At 37.2% G+C, this 22102-nt stretch overlaps 1 protein-coding gene across 3 annotated transcripts in view; it reads left to right on the top strand.

Annotated features, from left to right (window-relative positions):
* Window positions 1–6: 6 nt before the first annotated feature.
* Window positions 7–22102, top strand: part of MLF1 (myeloid leukemia factor 1) — a 38925-nt gene continuing 16829 nt past the window's right edge. For all 3 annotated transcript variants that reach the window (XM_021717398.1, XM_008067644.2, XM_008067643.2), the window contains exons 1-2: window positions 7–145; window positions 19803–19950. In XM_021717398.1, the coding sequence (XP_021573073.1) occupies window positions 99–145; window positions 19803–19950 (195 nt within the window). In that variant the 5' untranslated portion in view covers window positions 7–98. The remainder of the gene's footprint in view (window positions 146–19802; window positions 19951–22102) is intronic.

Genomic DNA, 22102 nt, shown 5'->3' with positions numbered 1-22102 from the left:
AGGCGTCGACCGTGCGGGAGGCGGTTGGGGTCGCGGCCGCGGCGAGTCACGGCGTTTTCCAATCTATCGCGTCCGCCGCCGCCCGAGACGCAGCCAGGATGTCCAGGATGCTGAGCAGCCCCTTTGAGGAGGACCCTTTCTTCGCGTGAGTGTTGGAGCCGGGGACCGCTGGGAGCGGGAACTCAGGGTGCTGACTGGAGGCGGTTGAGGGGGAGGACTGGGGGCCTGAGGGGGAGAGGGGGACTCAGGGGTGTGTGAGGGAAGGGGCGGGTTGGGCGGGAGGGGGAGGGGGAGGAGGGTTTCGAGTGTGTGAGGGCGGGAAGGGAAGGACTTGGGGCGTGAGGTGTGGAGAGGAGGACCTAGGGTATGTAAGGGAGGGAAGAGGAGGCTTTAGGGCGTGAGTGGAGGGAGCGAGATGTGGGGCGTGAGGTGGAGGGAGGAGCATTCGGGGCGTGAGGAGGAAGAAGAGGACGAGGTGTGTGAGGGAGGGAAGAGGAGGATTTGGGGGCGTGAGGTGGAGGAAGAGAACTTACCGCTTGTGAGGAAGGCAAGAGGAGGATTTGGGACGTGAGGAGGGAGGGAGGGTTTGGGGGCGTGAGGTGGAAGGAGGAGGATTTGTAGGCGCGAGGTGGAGGGCGGTGGGTCTGGGGCGGGAGATGGAGAGAGGTCCGAGGGGCCTCCTTGGCTCACACCCGTGGGGCACAGACTGCTCTACTTGCCGGTCTTCGTAGCTAGGGACTTTGCAGGGGGTGGTCACTGCCATCTTCGTGGAAAAGTGTGCCCATAGGACCCTTCCCACCTCACACCCGTTTAAATTCCAAATCAGAGTGGGGAAGATTTTATAGGATGGTGATTCCTTTGAAAGGGAAACGTCTTTTAAACAGCATTGTGCTTGTGAGTGGCGCGTGTGTCTGTGAGAGCACAACAAAGTTGGAGAACTGTGCTCCTCGCGGTGGCCAAGTTCACTGTTTGTGTTCTTTGCTCCCTTACAAAAGCTACCATTATTTGGGAAAGGTCTCTTCTTTTTGTCAAAAATGGAAATGGGGCAGGGAAGCAGATGGGGGGTGCATTTATTTTTATTTTTGTGTTTTGATTTGGAGTCTCTGTCGCCCAGGCTGGAGTGCAGCCTCGACATGCTGGGCTCAGGTGATCCTTCTGCCTAAGGCTTCCAAGTAGCTGGACCTACAGGCACACACCATTATATTGACTTAAATGTCAGTTCTAATTTAAAACAAAATAACATTAAAGTGATAATTGAAAAGATAATGAACAGTAGATAATATGAAATGACTAATATAGAAAAATAAAATGGTTAACTTTTTCGTAAAGGTTATTATAATTAAGGCATATATGGACTCAGGCAAATGTAGTATGCCATTTTAGTTAACTTATTTAGGAGCCGTTGGGATATTTATGGTCATTGTCATTTTAACAAGTTTAAAATTTTACTTTTTTAAAAAAAGAAAACTCGAACATTGAAAACAGTTTACATTATTTTGATTCTCTCTTTTAAAAGCCTCTGATAAATACATCCATAGATTAGTAGAGCTGTTAAAGTGGTTCTTATACAAATGTGACATCAGTGTCATAGGTATTGGTTAAGATTATGATGGACAATTTTTGAGTTGTATTAATACCAAAATTTGGATTATGATCTTGATTATTATACTGTATTATAAACTGTTAATATATAATTAGTATTTTCTTTAAAATGTCTAGCAGAAGTGTAATTTAAACTCTTGGGTGATTTTTTTCTGAACAAAGGCAATGAACTCAAGAGTTAGCTCAGAAATAGTAACAGACTACAAACAGTAAACATAGATCAAAGAGCACTCTTCCTTTGTGCTTAGGATGGAAATGATCATCAGTTAATTTCAGTCAGTCTTTCAGTTATCACTATCTGTAGCCTTCTTCAAATACAAGCAACCATGTCTAAAAATTTAAGCTAAAATAATTTCAGTTAATGTTATAAAATTGATTCATGCTTATAATTTTTCTCCATAGTTAATTATAGCTAAATTGGCAGTAAGGAGAAAGTGAATGTGAGTTTAGATTTATTTCAGGTAATCTATTATTTGACCCTCCCTTTTAACCATAACTCTCAAACAAAATGAGTATAAGTCATAAGGAATTCATAAATAAGAAACTCCTTATTAAATCACCCACTGATCTTAGGAACACAAAAGAGAAGTGGAAGGCATAGCCCATGCCCACCAGATTTTACGTAAATATCCCTGTTGCTAACATTGTGTCTGGTCATTGGGTTCCCTACTGGCTAGTTTAACATAGCAAGTAGCCAGTATATATTGTTTAATGATGATCTGGCATCCTTTATTCCCTCTCTTATAGTCAGTCTGGTATTTAGTTGGTTGCTGAAAGTAATTTTCATTTACTTTCAATAAATGCCTGGTCATCACACATGAACGTTGGCAGTTTTTAATTAGAACATTACCACTTTCTAAATAATCCATTAGTTCACAATCAAGGGTAGTAAAATATAAGCATACTATGCTGATTTACTAATTATTCAAAAGTAGACAAAAACATTTACTTTTTGGATATAAAAGTAGAATTACTAAATTGCTTGAGACTGATAATGTACTGTGGTTAAATTGTTAATTGCTTAAAGATTTGAGTATAAAGGAATTAAAATATGTGGTTTTTGAATTCAAATATATTCCATTTCAATATTTACCTTCTTAACAGTGTATCTTAAAATTTCATCAGAAAATGAAAGGGAGATGTTAAAAAGTGATATTTTAAGATTTGATGTTTTACTACTTTTTTTTTTAACTGTGGCATCTTATGTTTCATTGTGGAAGACATTTCAGTGAAAATTTGCCTTACAATATATTCAGATATGCTTTCTTAAATAATACTTGTAACTTGGTTAAAAAGACAAAGGTTAAAAGCTAGTAATTCCTGGCATGCAGTTTTCTCTCAAGAATACTGCTTTTCCCTCACTTTTGTATTTGCTTAAGAATATGTATATGGTTAAGTAGATATGTAAAGACAGGAAGGTTTTTAGGCAAAATGGTCTGGGCATCTACTCTATACCCTAAAAAACTCTGAATATTTTGTGTAAAAGTTTATATATCTCTGGTATGATCCAGAATTTTCTGTGTGGTACAGAAACATGAATTTTGAATCTTCTGAGCTACACAAATATAATTCTGATCAGACAAGTCTACAAAGAACAACTATGGTATTCCTTACCAGCTATTAGAGATTAAAAGCTCAGAAGCAAATTGGCACATTTATCAGCCTTATTTTTAGTCATAAATTTTTGTTATCTTTTCAAGCCACCCAACTCTTCATATGAACATCATATGTGTGATGACCAGTCTTTGGTCAAAGTACCCCTGCATATATTCATAGCATGTTACTTCTTCCATCTCCTTAATCTCAGCAGGAGCTAAAATTTAAATATGTATAATCCTTATTTTAAAAATTTTTTTGAAATTTATTTTGTACCTTGGAGGTAGTTAGATTTATTACAGGACACTGCTTTGACCTCTCCACTGACTGAGTTGAAAGAGAATGTATCTTCTGTACAAGACATGCTTAACTATTTTCTTGATTGAGAACATTTTCATAGTAGGAAATAAAATCAACTTGCTAGATAAGCTTTTGTAAATAGTTTTATATATTTATTTTAGATATATACAAAGGGGGACCCCCAAAATGGAATTAATTTATAAAAAATTGTATACTTATTCTTACATGTTTAAATTCCAGTCGTCCTAAAAGCACTCTGTTTGACACAATTCACCTCTTGAGATGCTTTTTCCACCACTCAAAACAGTTTTTGAACTTGTCCATTTTGATGTTTTTAGTACTACTGCCGTTTTTTGTTACACCTCTTCCACACTGGCAAAACATTTCTCTTTTCACCCCTGGGAAATAAATTTAAAAAACAATAAAAGTCGCTCAGGGCAAGATGGAGTAAATAAGGAGGGTGGGGCACAGGTGTCATGCCAATTGTGGTTAAAAACTACTGAACACACAGCACAGTGTTGGCAGGTGTACCCATCATGAAATGGGCAAATACATTGAAAGAATCTAAAAAAAAAAAAAAATTGCTGAAGTCAAACACAGTCTCTTACAACAATGCCAGCACACTGATGCCAATGGGTTCCTAGAACACTTACCTAGAGGAGGAAACCTCTACAAGGGGCCCACCCTCCAAAAGATAATCCATGATTTTTTTTTTTTGGTTCCCCCCCCATAAAGGTAGAGTCTTCACCAACTTGTCATAACTTGATTCTAATTAGTATATATCTCTCATTCTAAACACTTAATACTAAGTTAGCTTGAGAATACTCAGCTAAAATTTAAAATGTTGATTTTCAAGGTCCCACTTTATGTTAAGACCTCGAATAGCTACTGTGATTTTTAGTACCTACTGTAATTGTTCTTAGTAATATTTTAACACACAAATATCTTATAAGTGGACTTTGCAAATTATAAGAGTATATTTGGTAAAATGAGTCACTATAAGCCTTGAGCCGAAAGAATTTCTAAGGCAGACTATTCATTTGGGGCATTCTTTGGTTGATTAGGTAAAAATCATTGAGTTAGGAGCCAAGAAGCACATTACTGTGGCATAGTTGTTGGATAAAGGAATGTCATATGATAGCATTTACCCACACCACATAATAATGTCTAGTCTAGTTCTGCCAATTAATATTGTAAATATCTATGAAAAAGGGAAGTACTTCTAGAAATGGTGGGGGGCCATAATCCTACAGTTCTCTTAATATCAAAGACTTCTGCCACATCAACATTTTAAACTGTTTCTAGACAGTAGAAAAATAGAATTGATTTATAGAAATGTAAATCACTCTTCAATTATTTCTTACGTTTTACTATAGGCCCAACCCTGTGGGCTTTCTTTTAAATGTGTAGAAGTCATGGCTCCTGCCCTCAAGATCTTTTTTTGAATGTTCCATGCATTATTTCTAGTATCAAAACTTGAGCCATCTGATCTTTTTCTTTATGGACCAGTCCACCTTATTGAAACTAGGGAACATTTCTTTATGATCAAGAAAATCATAACAATTTGCTGGCTAAGCTTTTGCCACTACTATGTATAATGGAAGGGAGAAATCTCCCTTGCTATATGGGAGAGTCATATCATTTATCTGAGAGCCTTACACAGTAAAGTAATGTTTTTTTACTTAGAAGCACAAACATCTGTATTTTTATACAGACCCCAAAAAAATGTAACTTGGGCAAAATGTGTGTGTGTTTATTTTTTTTTTATGTATTTATTTATTTATTTATTTGAGTCGGAGTCTCACTCCGTCACCCAGGCTGACTGGAGTGCAGTGGCATGTTCACGGCCACCCCAGCGTCGACCTGCTGGGCTCAGGCGATCCTTCCGCCTCAGCCTTCTAAGTAACTGGAACTACAGGTGCACAATACCACACCCGACTAATTTTTTCATTTATTGTAGGGACGAGGTCTCGCCACGTTGCCCAGGCTGGTCTTGAACCCCTTGGCTCAGGGAATCATCTCGCCTCGGCCTCCCAAAGTGCTGGGATCACAGCTGTGTGTGTGTTTTAAAAAGAGTTTTCAAAGCAGGAGTCTCTGTTTCTGAAGGGAAACATTACTAGCTCTTAATACACAGACACACACACACACACACACACACACACACACAGCTTTGTGTTGAAATCATTCTCAAGAGACCCACAAATCAATCTAAGAGTTAAGACACAAACACTTTTAGGCCAGGCATGGTGGCTCATGCCTATAATCCCTGCACTTTGGGAGGCCAAGATGGGAATACTACTTGAGGCTAAGAATTTGAGATCAGCCTAGGTGACATAATGAGACCTCAACTCTACAAAAAAACCAAAAACCTAGCTGGCCATAGTGGTGCATGCCTGTAGTTCCAGCTACTCAGGAGGCAGAGGTAAGAGGATCGCTTGACCCCAGGGAAGTTGAGGCTGCAGTGAGCTGGTTTCCAGTATGCATACATGAATTTTTATTTTCCAAAATTGAGACCAGACTTTTTGGTTAAATATACTGAATTTTTCTCAATATATACCATGAGCATTTTCCTAGTCTTTAGATGATCTTTAAAGCGTGACTTAAGAATCTGCAAAATATTGCACCCTGGGGATGTATAAAAAATATTCTTCACAGATGTCTTTAACCACATTTCACATTATCACCTTAGGTTATTCTGTGTACATGAAATGACTAGTTTGTATGGTATGAACCGTTTAAAACTTCATTTTCCAATTGTGTTTTTCCAAAAAAATGAAACATTTATTTCAAAAGAGAACAATCTTGAATGGCTTAAAAAATATAAAAGTTATTTTACATTTGAGAAAAATAAACCCAAGATTAGATTAATTTTTAAAATATTAAAACAACTCTTTGATACCACAGAGTTTTTGTTTTGGGGTTTTTTTTTTTGAGGGGGGTAGTGGTTTGACTTTGATAAATGTGAATTTAAACTTGAACAAGAGAAATCTTAAAGTTGTATATATCCAAGCAGCTGCTTTTCTGGGTAGACATGAATTAAACTCACTAGAAGCTACAACCAGATTTCTTCCTGAATGGTTTAGACAGGTGCAAACAACAGGCTATAGGCACACTTTTGTCTTAATGATTTTTCTAATAGGCAGCCTTTTGTTTATGTCATTCAAAAAATAAAAAGATATATTTTTAGTATTTGGTGCACCTATGAATATACCTGCCCTTAATTAAACAAAAACCTTGGCCAGCATTTTAAATGAACTACATTTAGTTGATTAATTTTCAGCCCAGTTAAAATGCAGTGAGAAAAAAGAATCCCACTACATTAATTTCTATAGGAAAATAATAACTCTTAACTCTCGGTTATTTGAAGAATGAAGTCTAGTATTCCCCTAGCATTTTTCTTCATTGCAGTCAAATCACATCCATGTATCTAAAGGAAAAGTTCATAGGTTTTCTTAAGTAACTTTATATAAATAGGAACAAACATTTTAATCTCCATTCTTGTAACCATACTGTAAGCTCTAAATGTTTAGTGAATATGGGGCTCTAAACAACCTTTTTTTGAAACACCCATTTTAAAATCAGGTGGTATGAATACTTTAAACACTGTGTTATTCTATTTGTATTCATTATGAAATATCTCAAACATACTGCAGAGGTATAAAAAGTATTTTGGAATAATCTGGTTTTTGAGATGACAATTAGAAATAAATTGTTCCAGGCTGAGGTGAGTGGATTGCCTGAGCCCGCGGGTTCGAAACCTGCCTGGGCAGCGAGACCTCATCTCTACAATAATAAAAGAAAAAATCAGCCGGGCGTGGTAGCGCATGCCTGTAATTCCGGCTACTTGGAAGGCTGAGGCAGAAGGATCGCCAGAGCCCAGCAGGTCGAGGCTGCGGTGGCCGGGAGTGGCCACTGCACTCCAGTCTAGGCGACAGAGTGAGACTCCAACTCAAAAAAAAAAAAAGAAAAAGAAATAAATTGTTCCTTAGACAACTTGTTTATATAAATCTTAGAACTACTTGAAGCTCTGCACCTTCATATAAAAAGTAGACAATAATACATACACCAAATTTTGATTCTTTAATTTTAAAGTATCTTTTAATCTTCATATTTTGATATGGGAAAACATAAAACAACCCCCTTTCTGCCTTCTAGTGTGCTAAAACATGAGCTGCTCTGTGTGCTATTAATCCATTTAATTTGTAAGTTATTACAACTTCCATGTAGCACTAGTTGCTTATAATTCTGCTAGAATCGTGATTCTCAAATTTACAACAGGTGGAAAATCTAGGAATGGTAGTCTGTTAAATTTTCTATGCCCCTCACTCCTTTCAGTAAGACAAAAATGAAAACTAAAAACCCTACAACACTTCTGGCATGTAAGAAGTTTAGAAGTCAACAGTCAGTCCTAACATCAAGTTAAAAACTGAGCAAACTAAAAAACCAAAAACTTTTCTTAAATCTGTCAGAAAAGTGAGGTCACAGCGCAAACCTCTGCCACAACAATTGGAGACAAGCAGATAAAGATGATCACAGAAAGATACATATAATCACAATTTATTGGAGCAGAAACCCAGGAACCAGTGCTGGGGTAGAAAAACTTGAACTATAATTAACAAATCGCCAGAGTTTAGTGTGGACAAGTGCAGGAGTTAAAAACTTCAGGGTCTCCCATACTTTTATGAGTTCTACTTGCCAGAGCTCTACCAGTTCCTCATAGTGAATATTGAAGAAAATCTTCTAATATGTTCAGCAGGGGGAGGGAAAATGTAACCATTTTGAAATATACCAGAGTGGTCTGTTTTTCTTAGCAAAGCCAGTAGTCAAGCAAAACTTTCTTACCGAAGCCCAATCTGTTGGCGTTTTATCAAAGCCTAACTAACCTACCTGGAGGAAGAGAGATATCCTACTCTAGCTCCTCCAGCCATCCTGTCTCACTGGGATAGGACTAAAGAGCACTGATGAAGTTTACAATCCACAGCACAGGCTCAGCAAAACACTATGAGCTAATCTTATGATTACAGAACACTTTTCTCCAAATCTTACCCTACTACGTCACTAAAGTCTATGTACTGCAGTTTCCACTACTGAGTAAATCATAAAAACATTAGAAGACATACTAACTAAAAGGCAAAAAAAAAAGTTTGAAGACACTGAACAAGCATATGATTAATATTCTGGGGGTTTTAATTTTAAAAAGCAGATAAAATGCAAGAACAAATGTAAGCAGAAAGATGGAAATTGTAAGAAAAAAATGTTAGAGATTAAAAACATTTTAACAGAAATGAAGAATGCCTTTTATAGGCTGATTAGACTAGAAACAACTGAAGAGAGAATCTCTGAACTTGAGAATATGCTAATAGAAACGTCCCCAAAACTGAAAAATAAAGAGAAAAAAGGTTGGGAAAAAAACTCAAAACAATATCTAAGAACTTTGAGGTAACTACAAAAGATGCAACATATGCATAATGGGAAAATAATAGGGGAAAGAAAAAGAGAAAGGAACAGAAACAATATTTGAAGAAATGGTGACGAAGAATTTCTTCAAATTAATGTCATACACAAAACCACAGATGTAGGAAGTTCAAGGAACACCAAGCAGGATAAATGTGAAAAAACTAAACATTGGCATATCATGTTTGAACTTCAGAAAATCAAAGATAAAGAAAAGATCTTGAAAGAAGCCAGAGAAGGAAAAAAAAACAAACACCTATAGAAGAGCAAAGATAAGAATTATATCCAACTTCTCCACAAAACCTTGTAAGCAAGAAGAGAATGGAGTGAAATATTTAAAGTGTTGAGAGAAGAAAAACACCAACCTAGAATTCTGTACTCTGAAAATTATTGTTTAAAAGTCCAAGACACAAATAAAAATGGAAGGAATTTGTTATCAGTAGACCTACTTTGCAAGAAAAAAGTTTTTCAGAGAGAGGGAAAATTATGTAGGTCAAAAGCTCTGATCTATATAAAGAAAGAAAGCACATCAGAGAATAAATTAAGGTAAAATTAAAATGTTAATTTTTCTTATTTTTAATTGACCTAATAGATAACAGTTTCTAAAAATTGATCTAATAGATTACAGTTTGTTCAAATAATAATAGGCCCACACACGTTCAGTGTATTGATTGCCAATCTACCTTTTTTATTTGATTCCTCCCCTCCCCTTCTTCTCAGCTATATCTCCCTTTCAATCCCAAATCTGCTTAGTAATTTCTGGCAACAAAATGTTCTTTTTCCCATTGTGTTGCTGGTTTAAGGTGGTAATTGAAAATTAAGGGGGAAAAGTAAATTTTGTAATCACTCTACTCTCCCCCACTTGTTTTACGGAGAATTGATTATTGCTTTCAAGTACTACTTTGCTACTGAATCTCAGAAGTAGAAGAACAGAGAAAAGACCACATGAAAACACAGAGTGAAGGTGGCCACCTACAAGCCAACAGGAGAAGAGGCCTCAGGAGAAAATAACTCTGCTGATACCTTGATCTCAGACGACCAGCCTCAAGAACTTGTGAAACAATACAAAGGTTGTTTAACAAAGAAATAAAGGGGAAGAAAGAAAGAAGGGAGGAGAAAATTAGCTAGGGAAGCTAATTTAATAGAAGAAAGATAAAAGTCTGTAGCTCTTGGAGTGAAAGTGTTTGGGGAGCATGTTAAAACAGTAAAAAGACTTTTGAAAACAAAGAAAAGGGCAACTGCAAAGTCTGAAAGAGATGGGAAATGGAACTCTCAGATACTGACCAAACTATAGAACTAAGCGGAAATACCAGCTTCCTCCTACTTCATATGTATAGAAGTATCTTTAAATATTTTTCATCATTCATTTCCTGACATTTACTAATTTATCTTGTTACAGAAGAACCAACACTTAAAGAATCAAAGTTAATGAAACAAAGAAGACTCTATAGAAAGTGTAATTAAAATCCTCAGGAGACATTCATTACTACAGTGACCACAAAGCTCCAATTGGACCACGTCTCTTGCAGATAATACCAGAAGCCCAGGAAAAAAAAACACACTTTTTTTTTTTTTTTTTTTGAGAAAAGGAAAAGGTTCTAGCCACAGGGCAAGCCCTCTCTACCTCTAGGAATGATGGTTAAAACTCTTGGTTCTTGCCTAAGAACCAAGGATAGAGTTCATTATAACCATAGTCACTAGAAAGGGAGATGGAGTAAGTTCCAAAAAAGAGAGAGTCAGAGAAAGTGAACACCAAAAACTGTGAATAAATTCTGCACAAATATCTGTCTAAGGAATAACTACCTGTGCATGAGTCAGATTCAAAGCAGCTCAAATAAGGATAAAAGAACTAAACAGATTTGAGTTACCATGTGAGAGAATTTGAATTTTAAGGCCAACAAGATTAATTGCCTGCCTAAAAAATAATTCAGAGGAATATAACAATATCCTATAACCCATTTTCCAGATAAAAAATAATCAGAAGAGACTGATCCTTACATGTTGAAATTAACAGACAAGAATTTTAAAGCAGTTATTATAATTTTGCTCAATGAAGTAAAGGAAAATATGCTTGCAATGAATTAAAAGATATGAAATCTCCATAAAGAAAGAGAAATTATATATTTAAAAAGAACCTTAGCTGGGCGTGGTAGCACATGTCTGTAGTTCCAGCTACTTGGAAGGCTGAGGTGGAAGGATCGCCGGAGCCCAGCAGGTCGAGGCTGCGGTGACTGGGAGTGTGCCACTGCACTCCAGTCTGGGTGACAGAGTGAGACTCCAACTCAAAAAATAAAAATAAGAAAGAACCAAACAAAAATTCTAGAACTGAAAGATATAGTATTTAGGAGAAAAAAATTCACTGGATAAGCTTAACAGCAAAATGGGGATGACAGAAGGGTCAGTAAAATTGAAGATAGACAAATGAAATTTAATCAATCTGAAAAACAGCAAAAAAAAAGGGAAAACCTTGAGGGATCTGTAGGAACATACTAAAATGTCTAGCATTAGATGTAACTGAAGAAGGAGATAGAGAAAATGGGGCATAAAACTAAGTTGAAACAATAATGAAGCTGGACTTGGTGGCTCAGCCTGTAATCCCGTGCCTTTGGGAGGCTGAGGTGAGTGGATAACCTGAGCCTGTGGGTTCGAGACCCACCTGGGCAACTCAGTGAGACCCCATCTCTACAATAAATCAAAAAATTAGCCGGGCGTGGTTCCAGCTACTTGGAAGGCTGAGACGGATGGATCGCTGGAGCCCAGCAGGTTGAGGCTGCAGTGGCTGGGAGCGGCCACTGCACTCCAGTCTGGGCAACAGAGTGAGACTCCAACTCAAAAAATAAATAAATAAAAATAAATAATAATGGAAATTACCAGATTTGGTGAAAGATAAAACTTGAGAAAGTCAAGAAGTTGTAAGTGAACTCTAAGCAGGGTGAATATGAAGAAAACCATGCTTAGATCCATTATAGTCAAACCACTGAAAGCCAGTGATAAAAAGAAAATTTTAATTCAGAGGAAAATAATACATCAGTTGAATACAAGAGAAAAATAATTGGAATTACCTTTGACTTCTCACCAAAAAACAATAGAAGCCATTGGACAGTGAAATAGTAACTTCAAAGTACAGAAATCGAAAATAAGCTGTTAGCCTAGATTTATCTTATTAAAATATCCTTCTTAAAGTGAAGTAAAATATTTTCAGGTAAAAGAAAACAGACATCATCAGGAAGATGCAAATCAAAACCACACTGAGATACTACCTGACTCTAGTCAGAATGGCAATTATCAACAACTCAAAAAATAACAGCTGCTGGAGAGGGTGTGGCGAAAAGGGAAGACTTCTAACACTGTTGGTGGGAGTGTAAACTAGTGCAACCTCTGTGGAAAGCAGTGTGGCGATTCCTAAAAGCTCTAAATATCAACCTCCCATATGACCCCGCAATCCCCCTACCTGGAATATATCCTGAAGAACTCACATCACTCTATAAAAAAGATACCTGCACACGTATGTTTATCGCAGCATTGTTCACAATAGCAAGAACCTGGAAGCAACCATGCTGCCCATCAAAAGAGGACTGGATTTTAAAAATGTACATATACACAATGGAATACTACGCAGCCACAAAAAAGAACAAAATCATGAATTTCGCAGCAACCTGGATGGAACTAGAATCTATAATATTGAGTGACCTCTCACAGAAACAAAGATCTGAGTATCACGTGTTTTCACTCATATAATGGACCTTGAACATCCAATGTAATACTATAAGAAAATGACTGACAGTAGTGGGAAACTATGGGGGGGGGGATGGGATTTAACGGTAGCAAATATCTGTCTGGGGACAGGGAAACACCTCTTATCAACAGGGTGCCTGAATGAAGCGTATTTGTATACCTAACCCTTAACTGTACCCCACAACATCATAATAAAAAATATTGATTAAAATTAAAAAAAGAAGAAAACAGAGAACTTGTTGCAAGCACATCTAAAGAACAAGAGAGAACAAGAGTTGTTAAAGTTAGTTCTTTAGTGAAGAGAAATGATAGCAGATAGCAACTTGTATATTCAGGGAAGAACACTGAAAATGTTAAATATGTAGATAAATATGAAATAGCCTACTGTAGTTTGGATATTTGACCCTCAAAACCTCATGTTGAAGTCTGATTAGTCCCCCACCTCACCCTAGTTTTGGTGGTGGGGTACAATGGAAGGTGTTTGGGCCATGGGGACGGATTGATATCCTTCCTGCAAAGGTGGGGAAGGAGTGAGTTCTCTGTTAGTTCCCAAGAGAGCTGTTTGCTAAAAAGAGCGTGGCACCTCCCTACTCCTCTCTTGCTTCCACTTGCACCATGAGTTCTTTGCACATGCCAGTTTCCCTTCACCTTCCACCATAAGTGGAAACAGCTTGAAACCCTCATCAGAAGTAGATGCTGGCACCATGCTTCTTGAACAGCCTACAGAACTATGAGTCAAATAAACCTCTTTTCTTTATAAATTACCCAGCTTCGGGTATTCCTCTATAGCAACACAAAAACAGACTAAGACATATCTTGAGAGATGGGAGAGGATACGATCTTTAGAGATGGCAGAGGATGGTGCAGCCACTTAAAAAAGAACCAGCGATAATAGCAATTAAGATTTTAATCTTAGCATTAAAAAAAAAAACCTGAGTTAAGAAGCAGAATGTTCACAATGAAACAGTGAGTTAGTAAGGTTGGAAACTGAGCCAAACAATTTCTTCCAATATGCAGCACAAAATCCCAAAAGTTGTAAAAATATACTGTTAAAAAGATTAAGGAAGAAAAAAACAGAAAGAAAGTAGTAGAAAATACCCCCAGATTGAATAGGGCAATTTGGTGGTTGTCAGAATTGTTTTATTTTATTATAAAGTTGTAGGGTATAAATCAGGATTAGGTACATAAGTAGTTTATGTGCAGGTGAAGGTTGGGCCCCAACTGGTCCTCACTTCTCCTGGTTTAGGGTCAGGTACCCTTAGTGATGTTATATGCCCCCCCTCTTCCCCTGGCAGTATCCTGCTACTGCTGGTCTCTCTTGTAGTATTGTGATAAATGTTCAGGACCCACTTATAAATGAGAACATGTGGTATTCAGTTCTTTGCGATAGACCACTGAGTATAATGGATTTTAAATCCATCCAAGTTGCTGCAAAGTTCATAATTTTGTCCTCCTTTATGGTTGTATAGTACTCCATCATGTATATGTACCACATTTTCTTTCTTTCTTTCTTATTTTAAAGAAGTAGGGTTCAGTTCAGGATTAGGTACATAAGTGGTCATCACACAAGTAAAGTCTGGGCCTCTCCTTGGTCCCCACTTTATCTAGTTTGAGATTGGTTACCCTTATTAATGTTAGGTGTTCCCCCCTCCCCTGGCAATATCACACTACTACCAATCCCTTTCTTATAGTATTATAAATGTTCAAGGCTGCTTATATGTATATGCTGTACTCAAATCTTGGTTTCTGTGATAGATCACCGAGGATTATAAACTCTAAATCCATTCAAGTTGCTGTGAAGTCCACAATTTTGTTTTTCATTATGGCTGCATAATATCCCATCATGTATATGTACTACATTTTCTTTATCCTGTCCACTTTCGATGGGCAGCACAGTTGGCTCCATGTTTTTGCTATTGTGAATAATGCTACAATAAACATGTGTGTATAGTTTCTTTTTTATAGAGTGATTTGAGTTCCTCTGGGTATATTCCCAGAAGAGGGATTGCTGAGTCATATGGAAGGTTGGTTTTTAGATCTTTTAGAAACTGCCACACTGTTTTCCATAGAGGTTGTACTAGTTTACACTCCCGCCAACAGTGTAGAAGTGTTCCCTTTTCTTCTCATCCTCTCCAGTATCTGTTGTTTTTGAGTTATTGATAATGGCCATCCTGACTGGAGTTAGGTGGTATCTCAGTGTGGTTTTAATTTACATTTCTTTGATGACTAGTGAGGCTGAGCTTTTTTTCCCTTTTAGCACATTTGAGTTCCTTGTAGATCCTGGATGTTAGACTTTGTCAGATGTACAGCAAATATTTTTTACCATTCTGTGGGCTGTCTGCCCGCTTTCTTGATGGTTTCTTTTGCTTTGCAAAAGCTTTTCAGTTTGATGAAGTTCCACTTATGTATCTTATCTTTTATGGTATTTGCTTTTGGAGAATTGATCAAGAATTGGTTGCCTTCTCTAATGTGCCTAAGAGTGTTTCCTATGTTTTCTTCTAGGATTCTTATAGTTTGAGGTTTTACATTTAGGTCTTTTATCCATTTAGAGTATGATGGACTCTAAATCTATCCAAGTTACTGTGAAGCCCTTCTTTATGTCTGCATAGTACACCATTGTGTATATGTACCAAGTTTTCTTTATCTAGTCCACTTTCAATGGGCAGCAGGGCTGCTTCCATGTTTTTGCTATTGTAAATAGTGTGCAAGTATCTTTTTTTGTAGAATGATTTAGGATAATTTTTTAAAAAATCTATACTTAGATCATGGTAATGTAATTTCCATACATTAAAAAATTTATAAAGAGAAGAATTATAAATCTTCCAAAGAGTATAGATTTCTTAGAAAGAATGAAAACCGGATTGTCATCAGATTTCTCTTCAGTCACAGTAGATGTAGGAGGATAATGGAGCAATATCCTCAAAATGCTGAGGAAAAATAGTGTATCCATATATGCTCAGATGCTCAGGTAAACCATTGTTTAAGTTTGAGTATCTAATAAAGAAATGTAGGCTGGGCACGGTGGCTCAAGCCTGTAATCCCAGCACTTTGGGAGGCCTAGGTGAGGGGATTGCCTGAACCCACGGGTTCAAGGCAGTCTGGACAACTTGGCAAGAACTCGTCTCTACAATAAATAAAAAAATTAGCCAGCGTAGTGGTGCCGCCTGTAGTTCTGGCTACTTCAAAGGTACCCAAGAGCGGAAGGATCACCTGAGCCCAACAGGTCGACGCTGGGTTAGCCATGAGCGTGCCACTGCACTCCAGCCTGAGCAGTCGAGGGAGACTCCAACTTAAAAAAAAAAAGAAAAGAAATATAGACATAAGAGACTCAGAGTTCACTGTGCTCAAATTACTAGATGTTAATAATCCAGGGAGGAAATAATAAAGATATAAGAAGCAGTGGTAAATCATAGATAAACCAATTTCAACTTTTCTTGATGGAGACAGATTAAATTAGAGCACTTTCTGTCCCCCTATTTTTTCAGTGGAATCATTGTTCACCCTTTTTTCCCCTTGGAGCTAGCCCATACCTGAAGTTTTGAACCTGGATACCTTGGAAAATAATGATTGTGCCTTTGATAAGGTTTTTTATCTGGTTGGCAAACTGGGTCCCCTAAGAGTGTTGCAGTTCTGGAGCTGTACTGCCAGCCTAGGATCCACATGGTGGTCAGGATGTGATGACGTCTGAATGTGGAACATGATGGTACCCAAGAGCTTGGGGATGCCAGCAGCTGTGAGCTGCCCCCTCCCCAGATTGTTGAGGGGGTTTGTGAACCAAGCCCTGAGAAGTGTCATAGCGGTGTCAGCTCAGGGTGCACTTAAAAATCTTCAAATAGTCATCTATATGTGTCCTTTACCTATAGCTCATTCACATATTTCTTCACAAAGTAAAAAAAAAAAAAAAAAAGAGTAAATGGTGTTGATTATTCTTAATGTACCTTTTTTTTTTTTTTGAGTTGGAGTCCCACTCTGTTGCCCAGACTGGAGTACAGTGGCCACTCCCGACCACCGCAGCCTCGACCTGCTGGGCTCCGGTGATCCTTCCGCCTCAGCCTCCCAAGTAGCCGGAATTACAGGCGCGTGCTACCACGCCCAGCTAATTTTTTGATTTATTGTAGAGATGAGGTCTCGCCTGCCCAGGCAAGTCTCGAACCCGCGGGCTCAGGCAATCCACTCTCCTCAGCCTCTCAAAGGTGCAGGATTACAGGCTGAGCCTCTGAGCCTGGCCTTAATGTACCCTTTGAATTTCCTATCTGGAAGATAAAAGGCTTCCATTTTTATCTTAAATCATGTAATATGGGAGATGTATTTGTGTTATCCTGCAAAATATTCTGATATTATTGAACTTAATTTTAGTTAGGAATATTATAAATTTGATAAACTATGATCTCTGGTAAATTAATAAAACTCACTAATTTATGTGTGGTAGACAGCTACTTTGATGACTTCCAGTTATTTAATATTCATGCCCTTATGTAATCTCCTCCTCTTGAACATTGACTGGGTTTACTAGTTTGTTTCTAATAAACAGAATGCAAAAGATGTGATATGTCACTTCCAAAATTACATGTTAAAAAGACAATGGCTTCTGTCTTAGGAGTTCTCTCACACGTGATAGCTCATTCTAAGGGAAGCAGCTATTATGTGAATATGTGGAGCAACCCTGTGGAGAGGTCCACATGAGTGTGCTTAGAAGCAGATTTTTGAGACCAGCCAGCAGCCACGTGAATTAACTTAGAGTAGATTCTCCACCAGTCAAATTTGGTTCAAATTCAGTAAGCATAGTATATACTGTGTGTCAAGAACAGAGGTTGGTAAATTTCATTTTATGTAAATTATACCTAAACAAAACTGAATTAAAAAACCTGACTACACACACAAACACAAATCCAGTTAAACAGTTTGCTAATCTTAAAATATTGCACTTGGAGCAATAATTTTTTTAACCAAGAAAATATATGAATAAATCTGAGCTCTTTAGGAATAGTTTTATGTATACAAATACTATTAAATTCAAAGGATAATCTCTTTCTTCCTAGGGTTACTGGCAGAAAACAGAACTTTAAGCTTCCTCATGATGTCATCAGAAGATTGGAATTGGATTAGAAGGGGGGAAGGGTGACCTAGGGTGTCACTGAGGTGAAGTCGTAAGAGACCAGACTGTTGGGGAGCTCCATTAGACTGCAGAAAAGCATAAGATTGCCTTAATAAAATGAGCTCCAATTGTGGTATATCTTAAATTCTAGTGTGAGAAATAAGAAATTGACTAGTAGGTCAGTGGCTTTCCAACTGGAACAATGTTGGGAAACCATTGTGATAAGACAATAAAAAATTTAAATTCTTGAGTAGGATTTGTGATTAAAGGGTTAACATCAGATTAATAGCATTCATATTTTAAAAGCACATAGCATAGTGCCTGGAACATGAACACTGTTTTATGTGTTTTTTAAATAAAATATGTCAGTCTTTTTTTCCATGATATTCTAATGATAGAATAATAGGGAATGACATAGATACATGAGTTAGTAAGAGAAAGTAAGAGAAGTGAACATTTATTTAACATATTATCAGTCAGATACTGTGTTTTATGCTTTCAGATTACATGATTTAAACTCAACAACAGAGATAAGTATTAATACCTTTATTTTACAACTATGGAAACTTAGACTTAGACTCAGAAAGAGGGGCTTAGGTTCTAATTAATTCAGTTACCACAAACACAGAAGGGCTACTGTTTCTCAGCAGTTGGTGAGGGTCTACTTGAGGGATGCATGTCTACAAATCATATCCAGAGCAAGTAAATTTGATTGAGGTGGGGAGTGTTTGGCAGTGGTAGATAGGAATTGCTAACCAGCTCACTAGTTGGTCAGTAATCTCAAAAAAGTTTGAGATTCACTGTCTTAAAATAGAGCAGATATTCTTGCTGTGTGTTGATTTCTAGTATTTTGACATTTTAGAAACAAAAGTTAGCTTCGTAGAGGTTATCTATAGCTTTATATAAAAAATGTTGTATCTCTACAGTGCTTATAACATAGCTATAGTTCTCAATGCTTATACTTCATAAATAAGGGTTTTTTTTTAAAAGCCATTATTCTCTGTTAGTCTTCACTAGTATTTCTATTGTTGATAATACAAAGTGGCATCTACCTGGCAGCAATATTTTTCAAATTCCTTTCTTTGCTATTTCTTTCTTTCTTTCTTCTTCTTTTCTTTTATTTTGAGTTGGAGTCTCACTGTGTCACCCAGGCTGGAGTGCAGTGGCATGTTCTCGGTTACCACAGCCTTGACCTACAGGACTCAGGTGATCCTTCTGCCTCAGACTTCCAAGTAGCTGGAACTACAGGCACATGTCACCATACTCTGCTAATTTTTTGATTTATTGTAAAGACGAAGTCTTGCCAAGTTGCCCAGGCTGGTCTCAAACCCCCAAGCTGTCCTCTCACCTCCACCTCCCAAAGTGCTGGAAATACAGGTGTAAGCCACCACACCTGGCTTTTTGCCTTTTCTTTTAGCTTAAGCTGTCTGAGACATACAGCTTTGTGTTTATCATTTTTATACAGTATGAGGTAAAGATGTACAGCATTTTTATTATTATACATAAGTGAATCACAGTCATTAACAGATTTGTATAGATTGGATTTATACATATGTTCCTCAAGTTATCGTGAGGTTACATCCTAATGAACCCATTATAAGTTGAAAACATACATCAAAATCCATGTAACACATCTAACCTATCAAACATCTTGGCTTAGCCTAGCTTAAATGTGCTCAGAACACATACGTTAGCCTACAGTTGGGCAAAATAATCTAACACAAAGCCTACTGTATAATAAAGTAGTGAATATCTCATGTAATTTATTAAATGCTGTACTGAAAATGAAAAACAATGTATGAATACTTAATGTGCAGTGCTTTCATATATTGTGAAGTTGAAAAATCTTAAGATGAGGATTATCTAATAGTGGGTCTTTATGAGATAATCCTATTCTCCTAAACTCTTGTTTCTTTAACAAGCATATTAGCCCAAAATAATTGTTCGTAGTATTTAGCTGCCTACTTATTATTTAAATGCCAACACTTAATCTTACATGATTTTATGTATTTTTCAACAGTGAATCTATGATTGCACATGGAGAAAGTATGCGACAGCTGATGAGAAATTTTTCTGAACCTTTTGGAAGAGACTTGCTCAGTATCTCTGATGGTAGAGGGAGAGCTCGTAATCGTACAGGACAAAATGATGGTGAAGATTCCTTGACTGTAAGTTCTTTTTATTATTATTATTATTTTAAAGACATTGGGAGAGTCCTGTAGGAATTTGAAGAAAAGTATTATAGAGGTACATGGCTATATCTATGATGGTGGGATGGATATACCTGTTTTATAGAATTAATTATTGGCCAGGCTCAGTGACTCAGCCTGTAATTCCATCACTTTGGGAGACTGAGGCAAGTGGATTGTCTGAACCCACAAGTTCGAGATCAGCCCAGGCAACTTGGCGAGACCTCGTCTCTACAATAAATAAATTAGCCAGGCATAGTAGCACGCACCTTTAGTTCAGGCTACTTGGAAGGCTGAGGCGGAAGGATCGCCAGAGCCCGGCAGATCGATGCCAGGGTGGCTGTGAGTATGCCACTGCACTCCAGCCTGGGCGACAGAGTGAGACTCCCCCTCAAAAAAATTAAAAGTAGAATTAATTATTATATAAAAGGGGGAAAGCTGAATCCTTGAATAATGGATCATTAGCCATGTAGAATTCTGTTGTGCTACTAAAACTTTAAGGACCATAGGGTTATATCAGCCACACTTAAGCCATTATTTTTCATACACATTTCTCACCTGATAATTACCTCTCATGTCTTAAATTAGAACAGGTAAGGAAATATTCTTCCTTCCCTATACACATTTTTACTGCTTTAAAATAGTATCAAAAGCTATAGTATTAATGGATTGTGTGTTGGACTGGGAGACACTAATCTCCTATATAGTTATCTAGGATCTTCAAAGCTTAGATTAACCTTTAATTGTATCACAAAAGCCTTGCACCACTACAATATATTTTAAAAAGTCTTTTCTGAGAGCAAAACTGGGAGACTACAAACATGCTAATAAAAAATCTAAAATATTTATATATATCTTAACCATTTTCTTTTTTGCCTCTTTTATTTCTGTTGCTTTTTCATCAGGAATGGCAGTTCTAGGATAATGAATCCACAGGGGTTTCTAAAGATGAATCTCTGCAGTTGAAATGTAGATATTTGGGACTCAGTGAACATTGAATTGGTCAATTAAGAAACTTCCGAATCTTTAAGAAAAACATTATATTTTTTGTTTGCAATAAGTTTAAATAGAGCAAAATATTTCAACTAGTTCTAAGCAGTTTAATGAATAACATTACTGTTGCCATTTAAGAGTCTCATGCTCTACCGACTGAGCTAGCTGGGTCTCCCTATTGTTGCCATGTAAAATGAAAGTAATTTTCATTCTTTTTCATATATATTATTCCCAAGCAGCATATTTACATTACACTTAGTTTTTTGTTTAGTGAATAGTGGTATCATTATATACATTTTACCTGTAGTGCTAATCAGTTTCCATAAAAATTTAAAATTAATATCAGAGGAAAAAATGCTAAAGAGGACAGAAAAATCACTTGTGATATTCCGAAATGTTATCTTTCCTGTGAGCTTAAGTTTTTTTAAAAAACTTTTTTTTTTGTTTTATCTTAGCATTAAAACATTCTGAATATCAGCTATAACTGTAGAAAGAAAGAATAGGGCTGTATGTAGCTCTTTGTATTTATGTGCATAAATGGGCTACTTCCCATTTGTAAGAAAAAAGCAAGAAGTGACCATTTTATTCCCTAACTTGTAATCATAGACAGGAGACCTGTTATAATTCAGCTGAAAATTTCTTATGAAGATGTCTATACACATCAGCTATTACTCTGCTGATCATCCATTGAAAGTAGAAGTGTTTCTTTCCTGGATATGTGCACTTAAAACACTAAATGTTTAACACGAACTGGAATAAGAAATACATAACTAAATAAAGAGATAAGGTTCAGTGAAACTGTAATTTGTAGGATTCATAATTTAGAACTGTGTGCATTTTAGCATGCTTCATATTATATTTGCCTTACCAAAATGACTTTAAATTAAGTGTTAGCGGAAAGGGAAAGGAAGAAAATACACTGCTGAAGTATTATGATTGCATAAATGTGATGATTAAATAAGAAGTCAAAGCTGGGCTCAGTGGCTCAGCCTGTGATCCCGCGCCTTTGGAAGGCTGAGGTGAGTGGATTACCTGAGCCCGCGGGTTCGAGACCCGCCTGGGCAACTTGGCGAGACCTCAGCTCTACAATAAATCAAAAATTAGCTGGGTGTGGTAGCGCACGCCTGTAGTTCCAGCT

The sequence above is a fragment of the Carlito syrichta genome, unplaced genomic scaffold, assembly GCF_000164805.1.
Source record: "Carlito syrichta isolate Samal-C Ts95f unplaced genomic scaffold, Tarsius_syrichta-2.0.1 Scaffold309726, whole genome shotgun sequence".
Lineage (NCBI taxonomy): Eukaryota > Metazoa > Chordata > Mammalia > Primates > Tarsiidae > Carlito > Carlito syrichta.
This window is presented reverse-complemented; position numbering and strand designations above follow the sequence as displayed.